General features: G+C 50.2%; 3 protein-coding genes across 3 annotated transcripts; all 3 read left to right on the top strand.

The window, feature by feature from the left end:
- The first annotated feature begins 13,368 nt into the window (after window positions 1-13,368).
- LOC139779002 (uncharacterized) lies at window positions 13,369-16,536 on the top strand. Its single transcript, XM_071717197.1, has one exon. The coding sequence runs from the start codon at window positions 13,369-13,371 to the stop codon at window positions 16,534-16,536; it is 3,168 nt and encodes a 1,055-aa protein (XP_071573298.1).
- Window positions 16,537-17,638: 1,102 nt separating this feature from the next.
- LOC139779003 (uncharacterized) lies at window positions 17,639-18,616 on the top strand. Its single transcript, XM_071717198.1, has one exon. It carries the CDS (start codon window positions 17,639-17,641, stop codon window positions 18,614-18,616), a length of 978 nt encoding a protein of 325 aa, XP_071573299.1.
- A 3,180-nt stretch (window positions 18,617-21,796) lies between these two features.
- On the top strand, window positions 21,797-22,543 carry LOC139779004 (uncharacterized). Its single transcript, XM_071717199.1, has one exon. The coding sequence runs from the start codon at window positions 21,797-21,799 to the stop codon at window positions 22,541-22,543; it is 747 nt and encodes a 248-aa protein (XP_071573300.1).
- The last annotated feature ends 2,790 nt before the right edge of the window (window positions 22,544-25,333 follow it).

Genomic DNA, 25,333 nt, shown 5'->3' on the forward strand with positions numbered 1-25,333 from the left:
TGTTGTAAATCCAAAAATCCTAAATAATAGTAGCTTTTTTTCTCCCTAACAAAATAATTCACAAAATTGAGTTACCTAATTCAACCCAAGTAATATGTGTTTCGAAAAAAGATGTGAAATCTTTAACAATAATAAGAGGTTTTATTTCGACTCAATTGCCTATATAAAGTTGACACAAACGTTACAACGTTTCGATCTTTGGTTTGGATCCTTATCAAGCAATCTACAAAGCAATTTGGTCTAAGGTCATAATTAAAGTCATATTTTAAAATTAACGGAGTAAAGTTAAAGCAATGTAATAATACCTACTAATAAAATAGAACCATCACTTTCACATTAAACCCATGAAAATTTTTGCCGAAAAAATCATAAGTAAGATGTGGAATGTCGCTGGTAGTGACTTGAATCGATGCAGTATAAATGCGCAAATTAAAACCATTATGTCGTTGTAAGAAGTAGCGCACGTGTTGTCGAGGCGAGCATGTTCATGCGACTAACATTGAATAGACAGACGGATTTAATAAATAAATCAGAAAGCTGTGAACATATATAAACATTGGTCGAACGAGAAAACAAATCAAACAATCGCGATAACATTGTTATATATGGGATTCAAGTTGTTTGTGTCTTTTTGAAGATTGATCGTATCGGTCTGTGTTTTTATGAAAAATGTCTCAGCTATTTCACGTTTTCTGGTGTTCTTCTCCTTATGTAGTGTATCTACATTGGACCAGTTGGACTTCCGTTTCCGGTTGGTTAGGTGCGAGACGGCGATATTTTGTGAGCGAAAAGCGGAGTGCGAGAGTGAGAGGCAGAGTGTGTGAGAGAGTGTGACGAGCGAGGGGAGAGAACGGTGAGGGAGAGGGAGGGCGTAAGAGTGGAGGCAGTGCGGAGGAGCCGGAGAGAGTCCGTGGAGGCGGAGGAGAATTGGGAAGGTTGAGGTTAGGGAGACATTCGCGGAAGGGGAAGGATATAGAACGCTAGGGGGAAGGGCTAGGGAATCTGGGGATTTTGGGATAACGTGGGGAAGTAGTACGGCCATAGAGCAGGAGGACGGGAGATGGCTCAGTTCGCGGATAGGTTGGGGAAAGAGAGACGCGGAAGTACGGGGAACATAGATGAGCATTTTAAGAGGAAAGGGAGTATAGACGAACTATTTAAGAGGAAGAGGGATGCAATGGAGAAGGAAGAGGGAATGGTTGGGGAAGGGGACGATGACTTTTCGAAGAGAAGCAGGAAGACGGTGAGAACACCACCAGGGGGGGAAGATATGGATGTGAAAGGGTTGTTGAGAGGATTAGGGGAGGAGCTGAGGGAGGGGCTAAGAGGAGTGAGAGAGGAGTTGGCGAAGAGAGGTGGCGAAGGGGCAAAGGGAGGCAATGGTGGAGGAAATAGAGAAGATAAGGAGCGAAATGAAGGAGAGGGAGGAGAGGTGGAGGAGGGAGGGAGGAGAGCTTGAGAAAAGAATAGAGGAATTGGAATAAAAGCTGGAGGGGATGCAGATGGAAGTAAAGGGAGGAGGCCTTGAGAAAGGAAAAGGTATAGAGGGAAGTGGAGGAGGGAGGAGGGGAGAGGAGTGTCTGATTGGAAGGAGAGGGTGGAAAGGCTGGAAAGGAGGTGCGAAGTGAAGGAGAGGGGAGAAAGGAGGAGAAATATTCTAGAGGGGGAATGGTGGGTGTGGGATGAGGTAAGGGATGTGCTTAGGGATGACAGAGGGAGATGCTGGGAGGAAGGGCAAGGGAAAGGAAAGGAAAGTGAAAGAGAGGGAGGACAAAAGCAGGGGGAATAGAAGGGGGAGAGGGAAGGGGCAGGGGGGAAGAAAGAGGAGGAGAGAATGAGAAAGACAAGAGGGAGGAACTGGAGGGAGGAGGCGGAGAGGACGAGGGGGAGGAGGGTGAAAGGAATGAGAGAGAGGAGGGAAGGAGAGTATATAAGGTAGCTTTTTGGAATGTGGCGGGGTTAACAAATAAGGATAAAGAATTCTGTAAGGGGCTGGAAGATTGGGATGTAATGGTGTTATGCGAAACGTGGGTGGATGGTAGGGGATGGGAAAAGATAAGGGATAAGATGCCGAGAGGTTACGTGTGGGAAGTGCAGAAAGCGGGGAGAAAGAATCGGAAGGGAAGGTCGGTAGGAGGAATGATAGTGGGGGTGAGGGCAGGGGTCAAAATTGAAAGAGAGAAGACGAAAAAAGATAAGGAAGGGATGGTGGCGATAAAAGTGAAACTAGGAAAAGAGTGGTGGAGGATAGTGGGAGTGTATATATAAACAAGGATGTGGACAAGAAGCTGGAAGACCTAAAAGAATAGGTCGAGGAGATAGAGATGGGAGTGAGGGTGCTGATAGGGGGGGGATTTCAACGCAAGGACCGGGAAAGGGGGGATTCGTGGAAGAGGGAGAGGAGGAGAGGGAGGAGGGAGGAAGAAGAACGAAAAATGTCAAGGTAAATGGGGAGGGAAAGAAGCTGTGCAGGTTTTTGGAAGAGCACGGGTGGGCGATTTTTAACGGAGGAATTGGAGGAGACGAGGATGGAGAATGGACGTACACGGGGGGAAGAGGAGAGTCGGTGATCGACTACGTGTTGGGAGACAGGAGGACAAGGGAGAGAATTGAGCGGGTAATAGTAGAAGCGAAGGTTGACTAGGACCATCAGCCAGTGACGGCGTTGGTGGAAGGGAAGGAAGAAAGTGTGGGTGAAAGGAAGGGGGGAAGGAGAGGAATTGGGAGAGGAGACTGGTCGGAGGAGAGCAAGAAAAAATTTGAAGGCCTAGTGGGGGAGAGGCAATTTCAGGGAGGGGGAGTGGAAGAGGAATGGCAGAGGTTGAGAGGGAGGGTAAGGGAGGCATTAAGGGAAGTGAATGGGAAGGGTAAGAAAAGTGGAGAAAGGGACTGGTGGGATGAGGAATGTAAGGATGGGAAAAGAAAGGTGGGGATCGCGTTAAGGGAAGGGGGGGAAGGGGACAGTTACAGAGAGGAAAAACAGCGATACAAGAAGCTGTGTGAAGAAAAGAAAAGAAGAGAGGTGGAGAAATGGGAGGCGGAGGTGAAGGAGATTCGGACGGAGGGGCAGGTATGGAAGGTGATAAACAGGAAGAGAAAGAGGAGAAGGAGAGTGAATGAAGGAATTAGTAGGCATGAATGGGATAGGTATTTCAGAGATTTGCTGGGAGGAGTAGAAGGGAGGGTGGTGATGGGAGCAGGAAGAGAGGAAGGAATGGAGGAAGAAGAAAAGGAGATAAGGAGAGGAGGTGTGGGAGGTGGTGAGAAAGCTTAGAGAGCGAAAAGCAACGGGAAGTGATGAAATCCCAAACGAGGTGTGGAAGTTTGGAGGGGAGGTGGTGAAAGAATGGCTATGGGGGTTGTGCAATAGAGTGTGGAAGGGAGAGGGGTGGCCAGAAGATTGGAGGGAGGGAATTATAGTGCCCATAGGAAAGAAGGGGGAGGGGGAGAAAGTGGAGGATTACAGAGGGGTGACGTTAGCGCAAACGGCGTACAAGGTGTACGCTGCGGTGTTGGCGCAAAGGCTGAGAAAGGAGGTGGAGGGGAAGGGACTGCTGCTGCCGAGCCAGACAGGGTTTAGGAAAGGGGTTGGGACCACGGACAACATCTATGTATTGAACTATTTAATAAACAGGCAAGTAAATGGGAAGAAGGGGAAGATGGTGGTGATGTTTGTAGACCTGAAGGCAGCTTTTGACTCGGTGGACAGGAGGATACTGGTGGAAGCCATGAGGAAAAGGGGAATAAGAGAGGGCTTGGTGACAAGGTGTAAAGAACTGTTGGGGGAGACGGTATGCAGGGTAAGGGTGGGAGAGGAGATGGGAGAGAGGTTTTGGACAGGAAGGGGAGTCAGACAGGGGTGCCCGCTAAGTCAGATTTTGTTCACAATGATGCTGGCGGATATTGATGAAGAATTGAAAAGAGGGGGATGGGGAAAAATAAGGCTGGGAGAGAGGAAGATCTATACATTGGCGTATGCGGACGATATAGCAATGTTGGCGGAGAGTGAAGAGGATATGAAAGGAATGATGGGAAAGCTGGAGGGGTATTTGGACAGAAAAGGATTGGTATTGAACAGTGAGAAAACGAAAGTAATGAGATGCAGAAAGGGGGGGAAGGTGGAAAAAGGTGAGTTGGAGATGGAAGGGTAGGGTAATCGAAGAGGTGAGGAAATTCTGCTACTTGGGATATAGTAAAATATAATGGAAGACAGGACGAGCACGTAAGAGAGAGGGCGAGGAGAGGAGCAGCGTTGTTGGGACAGGTATGGGGGATTGGAACTTGCGAGCGTGTGTGTGTGTGTGTGTGTGTAGATAGGTAGGGCGGTTTAGTAAGTAAGGTTGTGACCGGACGGCACGAGTTAAGCCCGATTCCGGCGGATAATATTCCTATCGAACGGTCGCCACTCGGTTTAACCTCTGACTACCGAGAAGGTAAATTCGCACCAACGCCCTGTTTCTCGCCAAGACGCTAATGTTGCTCCTGAGTTTCAGATTGATGTCCTTGCTGGATCACCGTTGCTGTATCCCGTCTCCAGATCCTCGCCTATTCGCATACTGGATAAAGGTACGTCTCGATAACTTATACTAATTATGTGCTAATATTCTTCTTTTGTTGCAGGCCCTGCCCAGGATGGATCGTCGTTGCTGCTGATCGTCTCTGGATCCTCGCTTTACATCGCATACCAGATCGCCGCTGGACAACGAGGGATCATCGCCAAGGAACAAGGTAAGTAGAAGGTAAGTGCACTAATTATATAATTAATCTTGAGACTTTGTTTAAGAATTCACTATTCTTTAATTTCAGATCGTTATTTCAGCTTTACAGATCGTTTCACAATTAATAAAGGTGCTTCACAATGGAGTCGCCACACTTCGGTGTGAGTCGCGCTTTATTTGCAATAATTTTCCGCAAACGCCGATTTTATTGATCACAGTGGATTAAATATCACTAATGACAATGTTCGTACAATATCTCGTAGTCGCGAGACCCAATGTCCACGATGGTAATATACTCGATACGCACTAAGTCGCCACCGTTCTATTTCACTATCACGGATTGTTATTTCGATAATAAATTATCTCTCACTATCGTTAAGTGAGTATTTAACGCGCGATCACGCGGGAGTTCCCGATTGTATTGTACCGCCGATATCAGCCGTGTTATCTCGAGCGATATCCGTTGCTACGCGAGACACGTCCGTACTCTACCGCGATACTCGAGAGACTGCCCCGAGTCCCCTATCTCGCGCTGGCTCCCCACCATGCCGAACGGGCTCCCTACCATGTCGGACCATCCCTACTCCCGGGTTGTTTTCGTCGTTCGACATGACGTCACAACTTTCTCTTTTACGCCGCGCGTGATTATCACGCGTGTCCCCCGTGCCCCCCTTTCGGACGCTCGCGGGTGGAAATTTCCACGCGTAGTACCACGTAGAGGTGCCCCTCTCTCGGTGCCGCTGCACCAGGTTTTCAACTTCTTTGTCTGTACGGCGCCGTTGACGCCGACCCGTGCGCAGCGCCTCGGAGACGTCCCCGATGATGATTCCGGGTCGATTCCCCGTAGAGGATGTCCAGGTCAACTTCTGGGTGTCGGCCGTTGACGCCGACCTGTGCGCACCACTTTTGAGGTGGCTCTGATAAAGATTCCGGGTCGATTCCCCAGAGAAGGTGTCCAGGTCAACTTTTGTGTGTCGGCCGTTGACGCCGACCTGTGCGCACCTCCTAAGAGATGCTCCCGAACAGTATTCCGGGTCGACTTCCTGGAGAAGTCGCCCGGGTGCGTTTCTGGGCGTCGGCCGTTGACGCCGACCTATGCGCACCGCCTTTGAGATGCCCCGGAACTGGTTTCTGGACCGACTTCTAGGAGAAATCGTCCGGGCGTCCTTCTGGTGGCCGGATGTTGACGCCGACCCTATAGGCGGGTATCCCAGGTCCTCGAGAGACCATCCCGAGACTCCGTTCTTGGGGAAGAAGTCCCCTTTTGGAGCCGAGGCTCCGCTGACGACGCCGACCCTGTGGACACGCGTACCAGGTTCGGCTGCGTTTCCCCGAACCTCTTTTCCTGGAGATTGTTGCGCTTCACCGGCCTTTCGCACCTACTACCCCGCTGGCCCCGGTGCGCTCAAAATAATCTGCCTTAATAACGTGAAACGCCTTGTAATTAAAAAAATAAACTTATTTATTGTTTTGGCCAGCGGCCCGCCACGCGAAACTTAACCTATCTTATGCCACGTGGGCTAAATGTTATCTTATTTCAAATGCCATATGGGCTCGCAAAACTTATCTACTAATTACGGAGCTTTATGGCCGCTTGGACAACGATGGATCATCGCCGAGGGACAAGGTAAGTAGAAGGTAAGTATCACTAATTGTTTAATTAATTATGAGACTTTGTTTCAGAATTAATAATTCTTTAATCTCCGATCCTCATCTCAGCTCTACAGATCGTTTCACAATTCATAAAGGTGTTTCACAAAGGTGTTGTCACACTTCGGTGTGAATGCCGCTTTATTTGTAACAATTTCCGCAATCGCTGATTTTATTGATCCCAGTGGATTATTTACAACAAATGACGCTGTTCGCACGATATCTCGTAGTCGCGAGACCCAATGTCCACGATGGTAGTATACTTGATACGCACTTAGAGTCGTCACCGTTCTATCACACTATCACTTAATTGTTGATAAATAATTATCTCTCGCTATTGTTGAGCGAGCGTTTAACGCGCAATTACGCGGGAGTTCCCGATTGTTATATATCTCCGGCTACTATCGAGGTTATCTACTTTCGCGGTATACGCTACTGACAAGACACGTCCGTTCGCTCCGGCGATATTCGAGAGACTGCCTCGATCGGCCTATCTCGCGCTGGCTCCCCACCGCGCCGAGCCATCCCTACTCCCGGGTTGTTTTCGTCGTTCGCCGTGACGTCACAACTTTCACTTCTTATTTTCGCACGCGCCCCCATACCGCCGCGCGTGATTATCATGCTTGTCCCCGGTGCCCCTGTTTCGAACGCTCCCGGGTGGAAATTTCCACGCGCGGTACCATGTGGAGGACCCCGCTCGTCGGTACCGCTGCACCAGGTTTTCACCTTCTCCATCTTCGCGGCGCCGTTGTCGCCGTCCCGTGCGCACCGCCCCGGGGATGTCCCTGATGACGATTCCGGACCTATTCCCTGGAGAAGATGTCCGGGTGCTGTGCAGGTTGTCGGCCGTTGACGCCGACCTGTGCGCACCCCTTAGGAGGTGCTCCGGAACACGATTCCGGACCGACTTCCTGGGGAAGTTGCCCGAGTGTCTTTTTGGTCGTCGGCAGTTGACGCCGACCTGTGCGCACCTTTCTGGAAATGCTCCATAATCAGATTCCGGGCCGACTTCCTGGAGAAGTTGCCCGTGTGTCCTTTTGGTCGTCGGCCGTTGACGCCGACCTGTGCGCACCGCTTAGGAGGTGCTCCGGAACAAGATTCCGGGGCGACTTCCCGTGGAGGATGCCCAGGTTTCTTCCTGGTGGTCGGGCGATGACGCCGACCCTATAGGCTGGTGTCCCAGGTCCCCGTGGGGTAGATTCGGACCTTTGCCCCTGGGGAAGAGATCCCCTTCTGAATCCAATGCGCCGCCGACGACGCCGACCCTGTGGTCGCGCGTACCAGGTCCGGCTGTTACCTCCCCGAACCTTTAATCCTGGAGATTGCCGCGTTTCACCGACTATCCGCACCTATTGCCCCGCTGGCTCTGGTGCGCCCAAAATAATATCCTCTAGCAACGTGAAACGTCTTGTAATTGCAAAATAAATGTCTTTATTGTTTTGGCCAGCGGCCCGCCACGCGAAACTTAACCTACCTTATGCCGCATCGGCTAAATGTTATATTATACTGAGTGCCATATGGGCTCGCAGAACTTATCCACTATTTATTCTCTAACTACGGAGCTTTATCGCCGCGACCGTCGTCATAATCAAAATAAACGAAAAAGAAAAAACGGACCAAACAAATTGTACGTCCTGTCAAAATTAACCTAAGCCTTTGACGCGGGTCCGATTGGACGCGGCTCCCGGCACTTCCCACCTAGCGCCGACCCGTCACTCTGTCTCTTCCTCGCCGCTCGATAGAGACAGAAAATCGTCGGACGGCTGATCGATTTGTCCCGCCGCGACGGGCCACCCAGACAATCGGCGGCTGCAGTGGGATCGCCTGGCTGGTCGTGGTCCACCTACTAGTTGCGCGAATTGTCACGCTGATTTTCGCGCGTTAAACTAAATTGCCTTTAAACCAATGAACCGTCAAAAAACCGAAAATAACTGAATCTCATACGGTCAGCGACTCGATAAATGTTACTTACTCTACCTTATGCCGTTTCGGCTAAACACGCTAGGTGAAATCATTGCCTTATGGGCACTTTGCCAAACTTAGATGCTAGTCAGAAAAGAAATGGCCATATAAGCAATGCGCAAATGGATAATCCGAGTGGTTGCCTGGATTTGACGCCCACTCCTCACAACGACTCTCCTTCGTGCTCGCCGGGAGAGTTGATCTCATTTTGCACCTAATTTTGCACCAGGCGTCGTTTTTTCCTAACCGGGACATAATGGAATACGCGAGTTTGTGCGCCCCAGCCGCTGCCTGGGCTTCCACAGCCGTCGAAAGTCGGCTCGGTTGTTACCTCCACTTTCTCATGCGTTTCCCGCAGAGTGTCACCCGCTCTTGGCTGCTTCCCCGAAGTGAGCGGCTGCAAGGTTTAAGTTAGGTTTTTAATGTTGTTACAATGTTCCTTTATGCGCGTTTGTAAATGACGTTTAGTCTGTCCTATATACGAAGCGTTACAGTCATCGCAATTGATCCTATAAACCAGTTGAAATCTTTAAATTGCGCCAACTGTAAAAAGAATATATATATATATATATATTGCTGTGAAAAATAATTGCAATTACTTTTAAAAAATAAAACCCAAGTAGTACGTATCTTTGTGTTCCCATTCAAGGATCTTCCTATTCCAACCTAAGTAGTAAAACAACCTAGCTTCCGAAGCGCGGATTGGCTCGCGGCTGGTCAGGGTTCGGAGTAGGCGCGGAGGAAGACACAAGGCTCGGTTTTCAAGTTGCAGTAACAAAGATTTATTCTATGATAATCGGTGATATAGTTACATAGATCGCGTATTTACACACAAGCTTTACTCGCGGATGGAGCGCTACGTAACGAGCAAGGGTTGAGGGCTCGGCGTTAGATACAAGAGTTGCGTATGCACCGGTACGTTTGATTCGCGGATGGAACGCTGTGTAGTTGCGTATGTACAAATAAGTCTTATTCGCGGACGGACCGCTATGCGGTGAACAGAGATTTATTCTATGGTGAGCGGCGTTATACATATGAGTCGCGGGATCTAACGATGAAGTGATTATATACAGATTTTATTCGTTATGTACAGTATGGTGGGAGCGCGAGATATTCCTGCTGGCGCGGTGGAACACGGGCGATGATTGGTGGGCGCGTGTGCAGGCGGAATACGGCGCGCTGATACGGCGCGGGATAACGCGGGAGCGCGGGTTTTGCGCGCAGAGGTATCGCGGTGAAAATGATATGGACTCCGGGAAAGGCTACCGTGCGACTGAGACTCTCGGCGAGGATAGAGCAACGTTCCCCTTAGAAAGAGACGAAGAGTGGGTTAATCTAAGATTAAAAGTTAATCGACACTTGTGAAACTGGGCCTAAAAGGGGATCCTATAGCAAATGCCGAACTTCCTCGATGTCGATAATGTCAACATTTTTAATCCTGTTTTCTCTATATCTGTTCTTGTGTAACTACAGATATCAGTCCTTGTCCGATTGCTGGGCCATCTCTCGCTACACGCAAACTGCTTATCCTATCAACCTGAATGTGCTTTTGCACATATAAAAGTTAAATACATACAACTTTTTTCTAGGCTTTCAATCTTAGTTTTAATTGCACGATATTGTTCTTACATGTTTTCCCTAGAGCGCGCGTATCTCATTTTGTATATATAAACTGCAGTATTTTTGTATTAAGCAAATATTGTCGTCAGTGACAGCTCTTTGTGCTCAAATTTTTAATTTTTTTTCGTTTTTGATGTAAAATCGACCAGAGCGCTCTACATTTTTGTGCGTACATTAATTCTATAAAAGAATTTTGCAATTCCGTAAAGCTAATTAAAAGTTTAATATATTTAACAAAATGTCGGTAACGACTGCCACTATAGGATCCCCTTAATGTTATATATATGATAGAAATCTTCCTCCTGGCCGATAAGTCTATATCGACCTAATATATTTACCTACTGGATCGATAAGAACGCACGCGTCATTTATCGGATCAGAGCCATCTGTACTCAAAAGCGTGAAAGTGACATTCTGAGAACGACATGAGAACGATGTATCTTAAAAAAAGTCCGTATCTTAATGTAAAATTTTCAGATTCGGACTTTGCGTCGCGATATCTCCGCTCGTAAGGGCACGTAGCGGAAAAATAAACTGTGCCAGACTAGAGTCAAGCTCAACAGGGTCTTCTTTCCCCGCTAATTTTTCCAAGCCCGTTCCCTTGGCAGTGGTTTCGCTAGATAGTAGATAGGGACAGTGGGATCTCGTTAATCCATTTATGCGCGTCACTAATTAGATGACGAGGCATTTGGCTATTTACTTCACGCCCTTGGCGCGTCTTCCCGCTTCGAATCAGTGTGGTTCCTGAGAACAACGGGTCCTGGCCCGAGCGATCCTGCAGGTTTATTGGATCGCTCCTCTGCGCAACAGGATACCCAAACAAGATATGCAATCCAGCATAACTTTCGTTCTTACTACAGACAGTATCTATTGTCAACTTGGTCCACCCCCACAACGCCCCCACTCCTAACCATCCAGCTAACCCCAGCCCCTGTGAGTCCAACACCTCCTCGGCAGGGCCCCGGATTGAGGTGGGCCTCCCCGCCGCCCTCAGTACTCGTGTCGAGCCCAGCTCACGTGTGACGAGTTGCCGTCGTGAGCACCACTCACTACCATGTGTCGCATTAGCTGATCATTTAATTATAAGGTACATGGTGGCCCAAAATACCTATTTATTACCCTGACGGGAATTTATGCCCGATAGCACTGGCCAAGGCCAGCCGAGCGCCCAGGGTGTGCACTCATATCGCCTGAACCCCGTTCGCTACCCGGCAAGCCGGGTACCCGCGAGCACCAACTTGAAGGTGGGGCAGACTTTAGGCTCTAAGATCTGGTTGCGCCTCCTTGCGAACGAGCAACTACAACTCCACAGACAGAGAAGGTGGGGCAGGCTCCCCTTAAGAGAGTCATAGTTACTCCCGCCGTTTATCCGCGATTGCTTGAATTTCTTCACGTTGACATTCAAAGCACTGGGCAGAAATAAATCACATTGCGTCAACACCCGCGAGGGCCACCGCAACACTTTTATTACATAGTTCAAACCCAAGCTATCGATTGGGTCTACTTAGAACTTGATCGGTTGAGCGGTTATTGAGATCTAATTATATCGAGTGCTCGCAACTCGTCGCGTCGCGTAAAAGAGTCACGGTGCGGTCTCGCTTCGCGTATAGTTGGTGTGAGACACTACCGTGTCTCTTGATCTTTTTGGCAACTCTTATAAAAAAGTCATTTCTTAACTTAAAAAAATTCCACATGGATTTTTAACTTATCACGCGAAGCGAAATCCACCCCACTCTCTGCTTACAGGGCGAAACGAAGTTAGCCCAGTCAAAATAGGTCTGATTTAAGTATTTGACAGAAATAATTCCAAAAGTTTTGAAACTTGGTAGAGATGTTTATTTAGGCTTACTAATGAATGTCTAAAAAGTTTAATAAATTAAAGATGAGCGTTCGCCGCCATCTTGAAAAATAGGTGTACTTTTTTGGTTTTTTGCATGTATCTCGTAAAATATTGTCTTTATTGAAAAAATAGTCATTATCAAAATGAAAGCATATTGAATTGTCTACAAAAAAGTATTATTCAATTTTTTCATAACTATAATAGTGTTGAGAATTGAATAAATGCGAGCTGAATATTCTCGAACTTCGACGAGACAGCAAGCATTATTCGAGAACGCTCGAAAGGCTCCAAACCGCGAGCGTTTGCTTCCCCCCTTTTTTTTGGGTGTTTTGCGAGCAAACGGCTCGCAGGTGTCTATCGCGTGATCGCAAGTACCTCGGCCAATAGTCTGCGCGCTAGTCGATTTGGAGCCAGTCAGCGGATCTTGCGTCACCAAATTCCTCGCGGCCTAACGCGAAGCTCCGGCCGCGATCCCTTGCCTGCTCCGGCCGGGACGGGCAATGAGCCGTCATAACTCGTACGCGATACATTGATCGACGTCGAGAACGCGGAGTAAAATAGCGAGTGCGAAATAGCGAGCGCGAAAGAGAAACGCGCATACAGTGTAAACCGCTTTTAATAAAGTTGACTGACTGTTATTTCTTGTACTTATTTTCTTATACTCTCCACGGCGCGCAACGCGAAAACGTCGAGCGGTCCACTAACATTTAATGGTCCTTCGAGCCGGATCAGTGATAAAAGACCGGCATAGACAGTTCGACCGCCTCAACAGTGATCGCGTCGTGCTACTCCGAGATCGACATACCGTCGCGCCTACACGACTTGCTCAAAAAAGGAGTTCGCCGTTCGAACCGTTGTCCCCGTTCATCGGGTACTTCGCGATACGTGCCCTCGACTCCGTGGCTCACTCCGAACATTGAGCGCTCTGCACCCGCTCTCCTAAAGATTGGTGCCTTGTGATTTTGTGAAGTGCTTCGGAGGCTCCTGCGTGACCTCCAGCAAACGTATCGTGCTCCTTGCGATACGCATCCGCCGCCCGACGGCGCCCTGCGTTGCGACGTGCTATACGTCCCTGCCTCCCGCGAGTACCTGCTACTCGCCGCGGAGTCGCACCCCGAGACGTGCTATACGTCCCTGCCTCCCGCGAGTACCTGCTACTCGCCGCGGAGTCGCACACCGAGACGTGCCAGACGTCCCTGCCTCCCGCGAGTACCTGCTACTCGCCGCGGAGTCGCACACCGAGACGTGCCAGACGTCCCTGCCTCCCGCGAGTATCGCCCTGCTACTCGCCGCGGAGTCGCACACCGAGACGTGCCAGACGTCCCTTCCTCCCGCGAGTATCGCCCTGCTACTCGCCGCGGAGTCGCACACCGAGACGTGCCGGACGTCCTTGCCTCCCGCGAGTATCGCCCTGCTACTCGCCGCGGAGTCGCACACCGAGACGTGCCAGACGTCCCTGCCTCCCGCGAGTATCGCCTGCTACTCGCCGCGGAGTCGCACACGAGCGTCTTCGCTCGACAAGAAGATTGACACGCAAGTGTCTGAAAGATTTCTACACGATCCAGACATCCGCTTGACATGTCTTCGGATCTCGAAAATCTACTCATTGCTCAAGGCAATGCGATTGACCAGCTCCGACGGTCGCTGATTAACTTCAAAAAGCTTCCCAAGGCTCAGGTCACTCTCCCTAAGACGAAGGGGAGACTGACGAATTTGGACGGTCTCTGGGAGAAGGTACAAGCCCTCCATGTCCAGCTGCTGCAGACGGCTACGGCTGAGGAGAAGAAGTCGACCCACTACTTCAAAGACGAGGAGTTTCTTGCCGCCGAGGACGCCTACCTTGACGCGGCGGACCATCTCCACGAGGTCATCGGTAAATTAAGTAGCGACGCCCCGAGCGCGCCGTATCGAGGTAACGAGTCTTCTTATCGCGACGCGCACTCTGGAGTGTCATTGCATCTGCCTCGTATCTCGCTTCCGAACTTTTCTGGTACTTTCGCTGAATGGGAGAATTTTCGCGGAATCTTCGAGTCTCTAGTAGCTAACAGTGAATCGTTGACAAGAACGCAAAAATTACATTATCTGAAAGCGAGCCTCTCCGGCGAGGCCGCGTCGTTGATTAATAACATTCAAATTTCTGACGCGAACTACGAGGCAGCTTGGCAACTTCTTACCGACGAATACGACAACCGCAACGCGATTATTCACGCGCATATCCATTCGTTCGCCGACTTACCGAAAATGAAAAACGAAAACGTGACCGAGTTGAAAAAACTTCGCGATAGTGTGTCCGCATCTCTCGCCGCGTTAACGAATCTCGATCGTCCGGTCGATATGTGGGACGACCTCCTAGTTTATATTATCTCGCAAAAGTTCAGTCCGCGAACGCGAAATGAATGGCATCTTAAACGAGGCGACACGGATGCGTACCCTACGTATAAAGAGATTCATGACTTCATGACTCTTCGCATTCGCGGTCTCGCGGATTACCCTTCGCAATCCGAATCTGCGTCAAATGGTGCGCGCGGTAATAAAGCTCGTGCTTCGGTGAATACTGTTTCGCCCGTCAAATGCGTCCGTTGTTCCGGAAACCATGGTCTGGCAAAGTGTAATCAATTTCTACGTCTGTCGGTCGAGCAGCGTCGACTCGCCGCGCGACAGCATAAATGTTGCTTTAATTGTTTGAGAACCGAGCATTTTTTAAACAATTGTCCGAGTAAAGGACGGTGCAATCACTGCCACCAAGCTCACCATTCGCTGCTTCACCGCGAGGGTACGGAAGCTGGTACTAAATGTACGCTTTCCGCGATTAATCCGCCGTCCTCAGCTCCGTCAGCTGTGTCAGTCGCCGCTGCCTCCGAGTCACCGGCCGCGCCCTCAGCGTTCGTTCAAAACGTGCATGCTACTCGAGATTTTGTAAAGCCGCCGCCTCATGTACTTCTCGCCACCGCGTATGTTAGTTTAAGTACAATCGAGGGCCGCACATTTAAAGTACGTGCACTACTAGATCAAGGCTCGACATACAGTTTCATATCAGAATCTCTTTGTCAGACTATGCAAACCAGGCGTCATCGTGCCGCGTTGAAAATACATTGTTTTGGAGAAAAATTTAATGGAGTCGCGCGGTCGCAAGTTAATCTTACTCTCGCGCCCTGCGACAAACAGGGACCGATATTTCCCTTCTCGGGCTACGTATATCAGAGAATCACTTCTTATACCGCCTCTCAACAGAAGCCGGCCGCAATGTGGCCGCATCTACGCGATTTACCTTTAGCAGATCCTGATCCCTCATGTGATCACCCGATTCATGTATTAATCGGCGCGGATTTATACGGGTCTCTGCTACTCGACGGCCTACGTCAAGGCCCGGTCGGCACACCGACGGGCCAGCTTACAATTTTCGGATGGATCCTCTCCGGTCCCGTCGGCCCTGCGCGCCCGGCCGGAGAGTCCGCTTCTGTCCTGAATTGCGTATCCTGCGAGGATACGAATTCCTTAATTCAAAGTTTTTGGGAGGACGAAAGTATCCCCTCTCGAACTCCTCTCACCGAAGAGGACGAACGTTGCGAGAGGCATTTTGCGACGACTCATTCTCGCGATTCACAAGGACGCTACATTGTGCGTTTGCCGTTTAAAGACGGCCCCCCTTGCGTCGGCGACACCTTTCGAAAGGCTTCCTTTCTGTACTCCAATATGGAGCGCCGACTCTCGCGGAAACCAGAAATCGCCGCGCAGTATCACGATTTTTTAAGGGAATACGAATCGATGGGGCACATGGAGGCGGTGCGGGCGGACGAGCGCCCCCCTTACCCCCCGATATACATCCCGCATCATTTTGTGTTACGCGAATCAAGTACAACGACCAAGTTACGCGTTGTGTTTAACGCCTCAAGCGCATCGACCGACAAAACCTCGCTCAATGACTTCCTAATGGCGGGACCTAAACTTCAACAAGACATCGCCGCGATAATCCTGCGCTGGCGACTTTTTCGGTACGTGTATATGGCTGACATTGCTAAAATGTTCCGACAAATACTCGTGCATCGGGATGACGCGGACTATCAACGAATTCTTTGGCGCCCTCCCGACAGTCTGTTGATTCGACTTTACCGCTTACTCACCGTGACCTACGGGCAAAAACCCTCGCCTTTTCTCGCACAGCGCTCCCTTCTCCAATTAGCTCGCGACGAAGGTAAAGACTTCCCCGACGCGGTCAATATAATCGAAGAGTCGACCTACGTCGATGATGTTCTTTTCGGAGCAGACGACCTTCTGTCACTGCTCGAAAAGCGCAAGCAACTCGTGGGCATAATGAATCGCGGATGTTTCCCCCTTCGAAAATGGGCCGCGAATTCAGCCGAACTTTTGACGGATATTCCAGAGGACCAACGGGAATCCTCGGACTATCCGATCAATCACGATGACACGCTCAAGGTCCTCGGCCTGTCTTGGTCTCCGCGCGATGACTCGTTTCGTTTCGTAATTTCGCCATACGCCGTGACAGTTCATACTAAGCGCTCCGTTTTATCGTTTATTGCAAAGCTGTATGACCCCCTCGGCTGGGCGTCACCGATAGTCATCGCGGCCAAGATGTTGATGCAAGAGCTCTGGCTCCGTAAAATTGATTGGGATGCTCCCATCCCCGATGATCTTCTGCATCAGTGGATCAATTACGTTTCAGATTTGCCTAATATTAGCAAAATACGCATTCCTCGATGGACAGGGATGCGTCAAGATCGATGTTGAATTGCACGGCTTCACGGACGCCTCCACTCGCGCTTACGCCGCGGTAGTTTTCCTCCAAATTGTGCATTCTCCCTCTAACATTCAAGTCATCCTCCTCGCGGCCAAAACGAAAGTCGCGCCATTGAAAACCGTTAGCGTTCCACGCTTGGAACTTAACGCCGTCGTTCTATTAATTCGATTGATAGAATGGGTAAGAAACACCACGGGCTTGATGCGAGCTCTCTTATTTGGATGGACTGATTCCCAAATCGTATTAGCTTGGCTTTTACAACATCCATCCCGATGGAATTCCTATGTCGCGAACCGCGTCTCCGAGGTGCAGACGCGCCTTCCGACCGTACGTTGGCAACACGTTCGCTCCCAGGAAAATCCTGCCGACTGCGCTTCGCGCGGTTTTACTGCCGCCGATCTCGTCAATCATGAATTATGGTGGTCGGGGCCCCGGTGGCTTAGCTCGACCACGGCCTCGTGGCCGATCCCCCCGACTCCTATTGAAAGGGACATTTTACAAACGGTATCTTCCGAAGCGCGTAAAGCTACCGTTCATCTCGTCGATTCAGCTCCTGAGTGGGATCTGCCCACCTCCTGCTCGAGCTGGATCCGACTTCTTCGTATTACCGCGTACATTCGGCGTTTCGTTCGAAACTTAAAAAATAAAGTCGCCTCTTCGGTGATCGTCAAGTCCCCCTTGACCGCAGAGGAGATCCACGAAGCCTCCGTCTTTTGGCTTCGATCGGCACAAGCGACTTGTTTTTCGGATGACTTGAAAGCTTTGAACGCTCACGCCGCTGTATCGCGATCAAGTTCCTTACGCTCTCTCCACCCCTTTATCGGGAAAGATAAATTAATCCGGCTTGGCGGGCGGCTCGAAAACTCCGCGCTGAGTTACAATGAGCGACACCCCGTCATACTTCCCAGACATCATATTGCCGAACTTTTGATCGATCAAGCACACCGACGCTCCCTCCATGGAGGGACTCAACTCACGCTTAGATGTCTCCGTCAAAATTATTGGTTAATTTCAGCGCGAAGCATGATCAAATCTCACATTCATAAATGTGTTACATGCGTTCGACATTCCGCGAAAACTCCGACGCAACTAATGGGTGATCTCCCGAGTCCCCGAGTAAATCCTGCTCCTCCGTTCTCTCACACGGGCATAGATTACGCCGGACCTATGAACATTACCCCCGTTGTCGGTCGCGGTCAAAAGGGGAGCAAACACTACGTCGCGGTATTCGTTTGTCTCGCCACTAAGGCGATCAACCTCGAATGTGTGGAGGATTACTCCACCGATGGATTCCTCGCGGCATTTCAACGGTTTGTCAGTCGCCGCGGACTGCCATCGGACATGTATAGCGACAATGGCACGAATTTTGTGGGTGCTGACCGCGAGCTTCAACGCAGCTTCCGCGCGCTTGTGAACAACCCCTCCCTTAAGGAAATTCTCGCCAACGACGGTGTACGGTGGCATTTCGTGCCCCCTGCGGCACCACATTTCGGCGGGCTTTGGGAGGCTGGAGTGAAGAGCTTTAAGCATCATCTCAGGCGAGTCACCGGTGCTCGCACTCTGTCTCGCTCTGAATTCGGTACGCTTTTATGTAGGATAGAGGCTTGCTTGAACTCGCGACCGATCTCTCCACTTAGCGACGATCCGTCCGATTATACCGCTTTGACGCCTGGTCATTTCCTTATCGGCCGACCGCTCACGAGCGTACCGGAGGAATCCGTCCTCGAAATCAATGCGAATCGTTTGTCGCGATGGCAACACGTACAATTAATGCTCGAACAAATCTGGCGTTCTTGGTCGTCGGACTATTTACATTCATTGCAACAGCGCGTTAAATGGACCGAATCTCACGATAATCCGAAGGTTGACAAGTTAGTTTTACTTAAAAATAACCTACTCCCTCCTTCAAAGTGGGAACTCGCAAGGATTCAGCAAGTCCATCCCGGACTTGACGGTCGCGTTCGCGTCGTCACATTGCGCACCGCCAATTCCGAGCTTAAACGACCAATCACGCAGATCTGTCGGTTGCCTGCATCTATCCGTCCACCGGGACCCGTAGAATCTCGTTAGATTTAAGCCAGCGTTTTTCATTATATTTAAGGACATTGTAAACATAGGTTAAGTTCTCAAATGTATATATTGTATATAAAGCTTTGAACCAAGACGTTCACACGCTCCTCTATGCGACCTTGTCAACCCCCGTTTGTTTCGCATTCCGTCGAATGCGAGGCGGGCGGCATGTTGAGAATTGAATAAATGCGAGCTGAATATTCTCGAACTTCGACGAGACAGCAAGCATTATTCGAGAACGCTCGAAAGGCTCCAAACCGCGAGCGTTTGCTTCCCCCCTTTTTTTTTGGGTGTTTTGCGAGCAAACGGCTCGCAGGTGTCTATCGCGTGATCGCAAGTACCTCGGCCAATAGTCTGCGCGCTAGTCGATTTGGAGCCAGTCAGCGGATCTCGCGTCACCAAATTCCTCGCGGCCTAACGCGAAGCTCCGGCCGCGATCCCTTGCCTGCTCCGGCCGGGACGGGCAGTGAGCCGTCATAACTCGTACGCGATACATTGATCGACGTCGAGAACGCGGAGTAAAATAGCGAGTGCGAAATAGCGAGCGCGAAAGACTGACTGTTATTTCTTGTACTTATTTTCTTGTACTCTCCACGGCGCGCAACGCGAAAACGTCGAGCGGTCCACTAACAAATAGTTTTTGAGAAAATGGGCTGCAAATGTCGCGTAAGCAGCTAGTGAGATCCACAAACACTTTTTATATTATACACGAAAACCCCCCTATTTTTTATTGTACTTATTCTATTAATTAATTTGAATAACTTTTATCAGATACAAATTAAAGTGTTGCAAGAGGAATCGTTTGACTTTACGTGTAGGCGTTAAAATCATGTAAAGGTCACTTTTAGTTTTTTTAGTGGAAAAGTATATTCTTGAGACCAAATCAAGTCTCAACTCAAAAAGTCCTGTACCATATTTCCCTCCAACAAACAATTATTGAGATATCGCATTGAAAAAGTTTTCCTTAAATATCTAAAAATATATTAGGCAAATAAAAAAGTGTTTCAGGCAAAAGTTGTTCAAATTAATCAGTAGAAAAAGATGGTACAATAAAAAATAGGGGTTTCTATGTGTCTCAATATAGAAAGTGTTTAAAGTTCACTAGCTACTTATGCAACATTTGCAGCCCATTTTCTTGAAAACTATTACAGTTATAAAAAAATTGAATAATACTTTTTTGTACACAATTTAATAAGCTTTTATCTTAATAACTATTTTTTTAATAAAGTCAATATTTTACAAGATGTATGCAAAAAACCGAAAAAGTGCACATATTTTTTAAGATGGCGGCGAATGCTCACCTTTAATTTATCAGGACTTTTTAGACGTTCATTAGTAAGCCTAAACGAGCATCTCTACCAAGTTTCAAAACTTTTGGAATTATTTCTGTCAAATTTCCTATTTTGACTAAGCTAGGTCTATCATTGTATGGTTTAGATTTTCAATTTTCCACGCAAAGCGAGATCTACCCCACCTATCCCTTGTTTACAGGGCAAAACGAGGTTTATGTAAGGTTTGAATTTTTAACTTTCCACGCAAAGCGAAGTCTATCCCACCCCTACTTACAGAGCGAAACGAGGTCTATCATTGTACAGTTCCACATAAGTTTCTTCTAAAAAATCAAAAACATATATAAATCCGTACAATGATAGACCTTATTTCGCTCTGTAGACAAAGGGTAGGGTGGGGTAGACTTCGCTTTGCAAAGTTAGAAACCCATGTAATACCGTACAGACGGTGTTAATAATGCCTTCCCACCTGAAGGTAGTCGCATCATGACTGTTGGTTCAACCAATAGATTTACTACATTTTTGGTTCAATTAATAGTCATGATGCACAAATAACTAGACGCGATGTGTTCAGCTATTATCTGACTCGAACGCGACTACCTTCAGATGGGAAGGCATTATTGACGCCGTCTGTACAGTGATAGATATGTTATCAAAAATGTACACTGTTGTACCACACGGTGATCAGGTCGTTCGTGTCGGCACTGGGGTCCGTCAATCCGCGAGATGAAAGGACAACGCTCGGATTCTTTCTAATATTTCGTTTAATAAAGATATATAACCGTTACACTTGTCTTACTTTGATTTAACACCATGACTTGCGGGTAGGTCGCGATTATTAATAGCACGGTTCGCGGTACGCGTTACGGTCAATACTGCCGCCGCTTATCGGAACGGCGGTCTTTTTATCGCTTAGCTTTCCGGGGTCGGGTTGCACCGGTCAGTGGCCGAGCAACCTCAAGTGATGTTCCGGAATGCCACCTAAGGAATCATATTGCAATTGCTGAATCTTGCTCTAAGCGTTCGGTGTTGCTAACCGCTCGTCTTTGCTAACCGCTCGTATTAACTTCTGGCTCACAACAACACTCTATTTTTAAAATTCTCTTGTTAATAACTGTTTAATGAACATCGACCGATGGCTAGAATCTTTTGATGGTTACGCAGGATGGTGACCTCCATAATATATGTCAAAGTCGAGTTCATAAGAAATGGGTCCCGGAACTCCCGAATAAAGCTTCAAAAATGATCCACCTTCGATTTCGATAAAACTTTGTAAAAACCTAAAGCCATTTTTAAGATAAAATGGTAAAAAAGAATGGTAAGTGTGGTAATTATTTAGGGGAGCAACGACCTTGACCTTGACATATATTATAGAAAGCACTTTCCTGAATAATCTTCTAAAGGTTTTAGCCACTATTTATTAAAAAAATTTTTTTAAAAAGTTTAAGAGATATAACACGTTGTGCTAAGGGAAGCAACTTGCTGATATGTGTGTACACTTGTACAGACAGTACACGTGTAAGTGGGGGAAGGGCGAAACCCTGCCCCCCAGAAGACGCAGGCGACGCTCTTTTACGATCGTCACTCTGCCGGGGTGCCACCACCGCAGGGGCTCAGCATCCGCGTCGAGGGGATTAGAGTCCCGATCACTCCCCACCTGAAATATTTGGGAGTCTGGCTGGACAAAGGAAGGCGCTTCGGCGAGCACGTGTCCCGCGTGGTCCCGAAAGCGAGGGCAATGGCCAACAGCCTCGCGAGGCTGTTCCCCAATATCGGCGGGGCCAGCGAGCACGTGCGTCGCCTCTACGTGGCAGCGGTCCAATCGGTGCTGCTATACGCAGCACCGGTTTGAGCGGATAAGGTGGGCGGAAATGCCTACCTTAGTAGGCAGATGGCGGCGGCCCAGAGGCTGATTGCCAACAGGGCCGCCAGGGCCTACAGGACCGTGTCACATGTGGGGGCGACAACCCTCGCCGGGATACCCCCGATTCACCTGGTCTCCGAGTCGCACGCGCGCGTGTACGAACGGACAAAGGAGATCAGGGACGGGGGTGGTGTTATAACGGCGAGGGTCAGGACGATGCTGAGGCTCCAGGCCAAAGCGGCCCTCCTTCGCGAATGGAAGGAGTTTCTCGCGAACCCGCAGCTCGCGGGAAGGAGGGTCAGGGAGGCCGTCCAGCCAGTACTAGGGGAGTGGATGGAACGTAAGGGGAAGGGCCTTACGTTCCATGCGGCACAGGTGATCACCGGTCACGGTTGTTTCGGTAATTACTTGTGCCGTATCGGGAAGGAGCGCACCACGCGCTGCCACCATTGCCCGGAGGAGGCAGACACGGCGCAGCATACGCTGGAGCATTGCCCAGCGTGGGAGGGGCGGCGCCGTGTCCTCCGGGCAAGCGTCGGGAAAGATCTCTCCCTCCCAGCCATCATCGCGGCGGTGGCTGGGATGGGAGATCAGGCACAAGCAAGATGGCAGGCCTTCGTCTCCTTCTGCGGCGATGTAATGTCGCAGAAGGAGATGGCCGAGAGAATTAAGAGGGGGGAAGCCCTCCCTCCTGACGGCAGCGAGGCCGTTACAGGCCGCCGCCACGGCGACGGCGCCGCGGTCCCGGAAACGGCGCCCCCGTCGCAAATTTAGATGACTACGTATGACGGACTGGGGGAGGAGGGCGCCGCTCCGCGGCGTTGGAGGTACACTCCCTCCCCCCTCACTCGTTCATCTTCATCGGATCGAGAGGAGAATATCCGTCATGACTGACGGATACGTCGCGTACAGCAGACGCGCACGTGTTTCCTCCTCTTTATGAGTTATGGGTCAGGGGCGGGGAACCGCGGGAGGTGGGCGGGTGCACGGGCGGGGTCACCGCGCGCCCGCAGACAAATCACCCCTGCGCGAAGGGCGGTAGGTACGGGCCGGTGTCTCCCATCCTACAGCAATATCAGAGGCAGCTCGCCAGAAAGGGAAGCGAAGCAACGCGCCTCCCAAGTAGGTGCCCGAAGAGGGTCTGGCACTGGGGGGATCCCGGAAGTATCATCGCGTTTCTCGGGATCCCCCCTCGTTGTCATAGTGCCGAGAGGGACACCCGCGGGAGTTTTAGCCGGTAGGCTATGCATGCAGTATCTTCGCGATGTGCATGCATAGAATCCGGCGAGGGGGTCTTCCCCTTCGGGGGCTGCTGGGCAAACCGGGAATCCGGGATTCCAACAGTGGAAGATTTCTCCCGCGTAAAAAAAAAGGCGAAGCCCTCCCTCCTGCAGCTGGGTGGACCTCGCTTCGCATGGAAAATTAAGAACCCGAACCGTACAATGACAAACCCCGTAAAAAGTTGGAAGCCTATATGAAACATGTTTTCAATGCCTTTTGAATCAACATGAACGCAACTCCTAGGCCGCTATTCATAGTCAGATCCAGAGTTGGGTAGTAATTAGTTGTAACGATGCGACCCAAAACGCATCGTATCCGGCGAACATCAGCCGGATGCCGCCCGGCCGAACATCAGCCAGGCGAGGAAAGGCACGGTGTGCCAATTTTTAAACGATTCCGTGTCCGAAAGGTCCACGAAAGACTTATTGCGGCTACCGACTCGAAGCGCCGAGCGGTACCGAGAGCCGCCAAACGCGATCGCGGCATCGGGGCATCCGTAATGCCCGACCGTATCGCCGATCCATTCCGGCGCTCGCGATTGCCGTCACCGCTATCCCCGGCGCCACCTGACGGTATCGAGGGGTATATACACCCGCGTCTTTTTGACGAAGACTAGATTCCGCCGTGAGCCAGCAATCCAATCCGACCGATCATCCGCTGCTCCCAGACTCCGAAATTCTAAACCGAACGCCTGAGGTAGAGAGACGCTCTCTGGTTCCATCGAGTGACGTATCTCGACGGTCGACTCAATCCTGACCAGTTTTTTTATTATTGCCGCGATTCAGTCTAGAGAGTTGCTCTCTAGGCTCGCTGAGGATCTCAGCCGCCCGATAAAACATCTCCATCCAGCTTTACCGCCGCGAACCAGGGTAGAGAGTTGTTCTCTACACTCGCTGAGAGTTTCGGCCGCCCGGTACAGCCTCCTGCACGACGAATCGTCGCGCCCCAGTACAGAGAGCCGTTCTTTATATTCGCTGAGAGTCTCAGCCGCATGATACCGTCTCCGTCACTCGGTAACCGCCGCGAACTAGGATAGAGAGGTGCTCTCTACGCCCGCCGAGAGTCTCAGCCGCCCGGTGTCTCCTGAAGCCCGATAACCCGATAACACGTTATCCCGCCGTTCGGGAACTCCAAACATAACGATTTGAACGCCCGAGGCCCGCGCCGACCGTCATCGTATCACGATACCGTCTCGCACGAATCCGCGCTCGCGCGCCGACCGTCGACGTGTCACTGTGCCGTATCCTGCAAGCCCGCGAGCCCGCCACGTATTATCGCTCACGTATCTCGCGTCACTACGCGTTCACACGTCCGGCTATACGCCGCATTGTACATAACGTTCCGTTTCGAAATCCCGGAATTATCTCAGATCTTTGTATATCGTTCCGTCTCGACATCCGCGTATTATCTATATCTGTATATCTATTCCGCTCGACATCCGCGTATCATCCATATCTGTATATCGATTCCGTCTCGAAATCCGCGTAATATCTAATGTATCACACCGTAATTCTCGTATTATTAATAAACCATTGTTGTTAACTTTTTCTAAAACCAAGTCCTGTGTCTTCCTCCACGCCTATTCTGAACCCTGACCAGCCGCGAGTTACATCCGCGCTTCGGAAGATAGGTTGTTTTATGGCACCCGACTCAAATCCTGGGCCCTCAGATTGCCTAAGCGCAGATTGCGCTTCAAGTCGGTTGCCGCGGTAAGTCATTCGGACTTTTTGGACGTGCAATAAATCGTTTAAAAATTGGCACACCGTGCCCTTCCTCGCCCGGCGGATGTTCGGCCGGGCGGTATCCGGCTGATGATCGCTGGGTACGATACGTTTCGGGGCGCATCGTTACATCACCCCCCCCCCTTTTTAGGAGCGCCATTAATCCTGGTACAATCCTCCGGACGGTCCGCATGGTTCCAGTTCGGTTGAATCGCATGTGCCATCGATGGCCTGGAGACCGCGTTTTATTTTCACCGGGATTGGTGGCAATAGTTCCGGGCCTATTGGCCGGAGCACCCGAGCCTCCCCCGTGGTAGTGCAGATGGCGGTTCGCTGGTGACTGGCGGGTCCGGTGTCGGCAGCGGAGCCGGTTGGGTCGCTCTCCGGGCCCGGTAGGTCACCGCGGTGATTCGCCTGTGGCGAGCCGGTGCTGGTGGTGGCGGGGTCGTCAGCCACTCCAGTTTTCGTCGTTGCTGCTGGTCCGATCGCTGGACCACGCATCCGACCGTCGGTACATTTTTGCGTGTCGGCAGAGCGGCGGCTGGTTCTGAGCTCTTGGTGA

This window comes from Temnothorax nylanderi, unplaced genomic scaffold (genome assembly GCF_030848795.1).
Source record: "Temnothorax nylanderi isolate EJ_2023f unplaced genomic scaffold, tnyl_v1.0 TNYL_tig0205_pilon, whole genome shotgun sequence".
Lineage (NCBI taxonomy): Eukaryota > Metazoa > Arthropoda > Insecta > Hymenoptera > Formicidae > Temnothorax > Temnothorax nylanderi.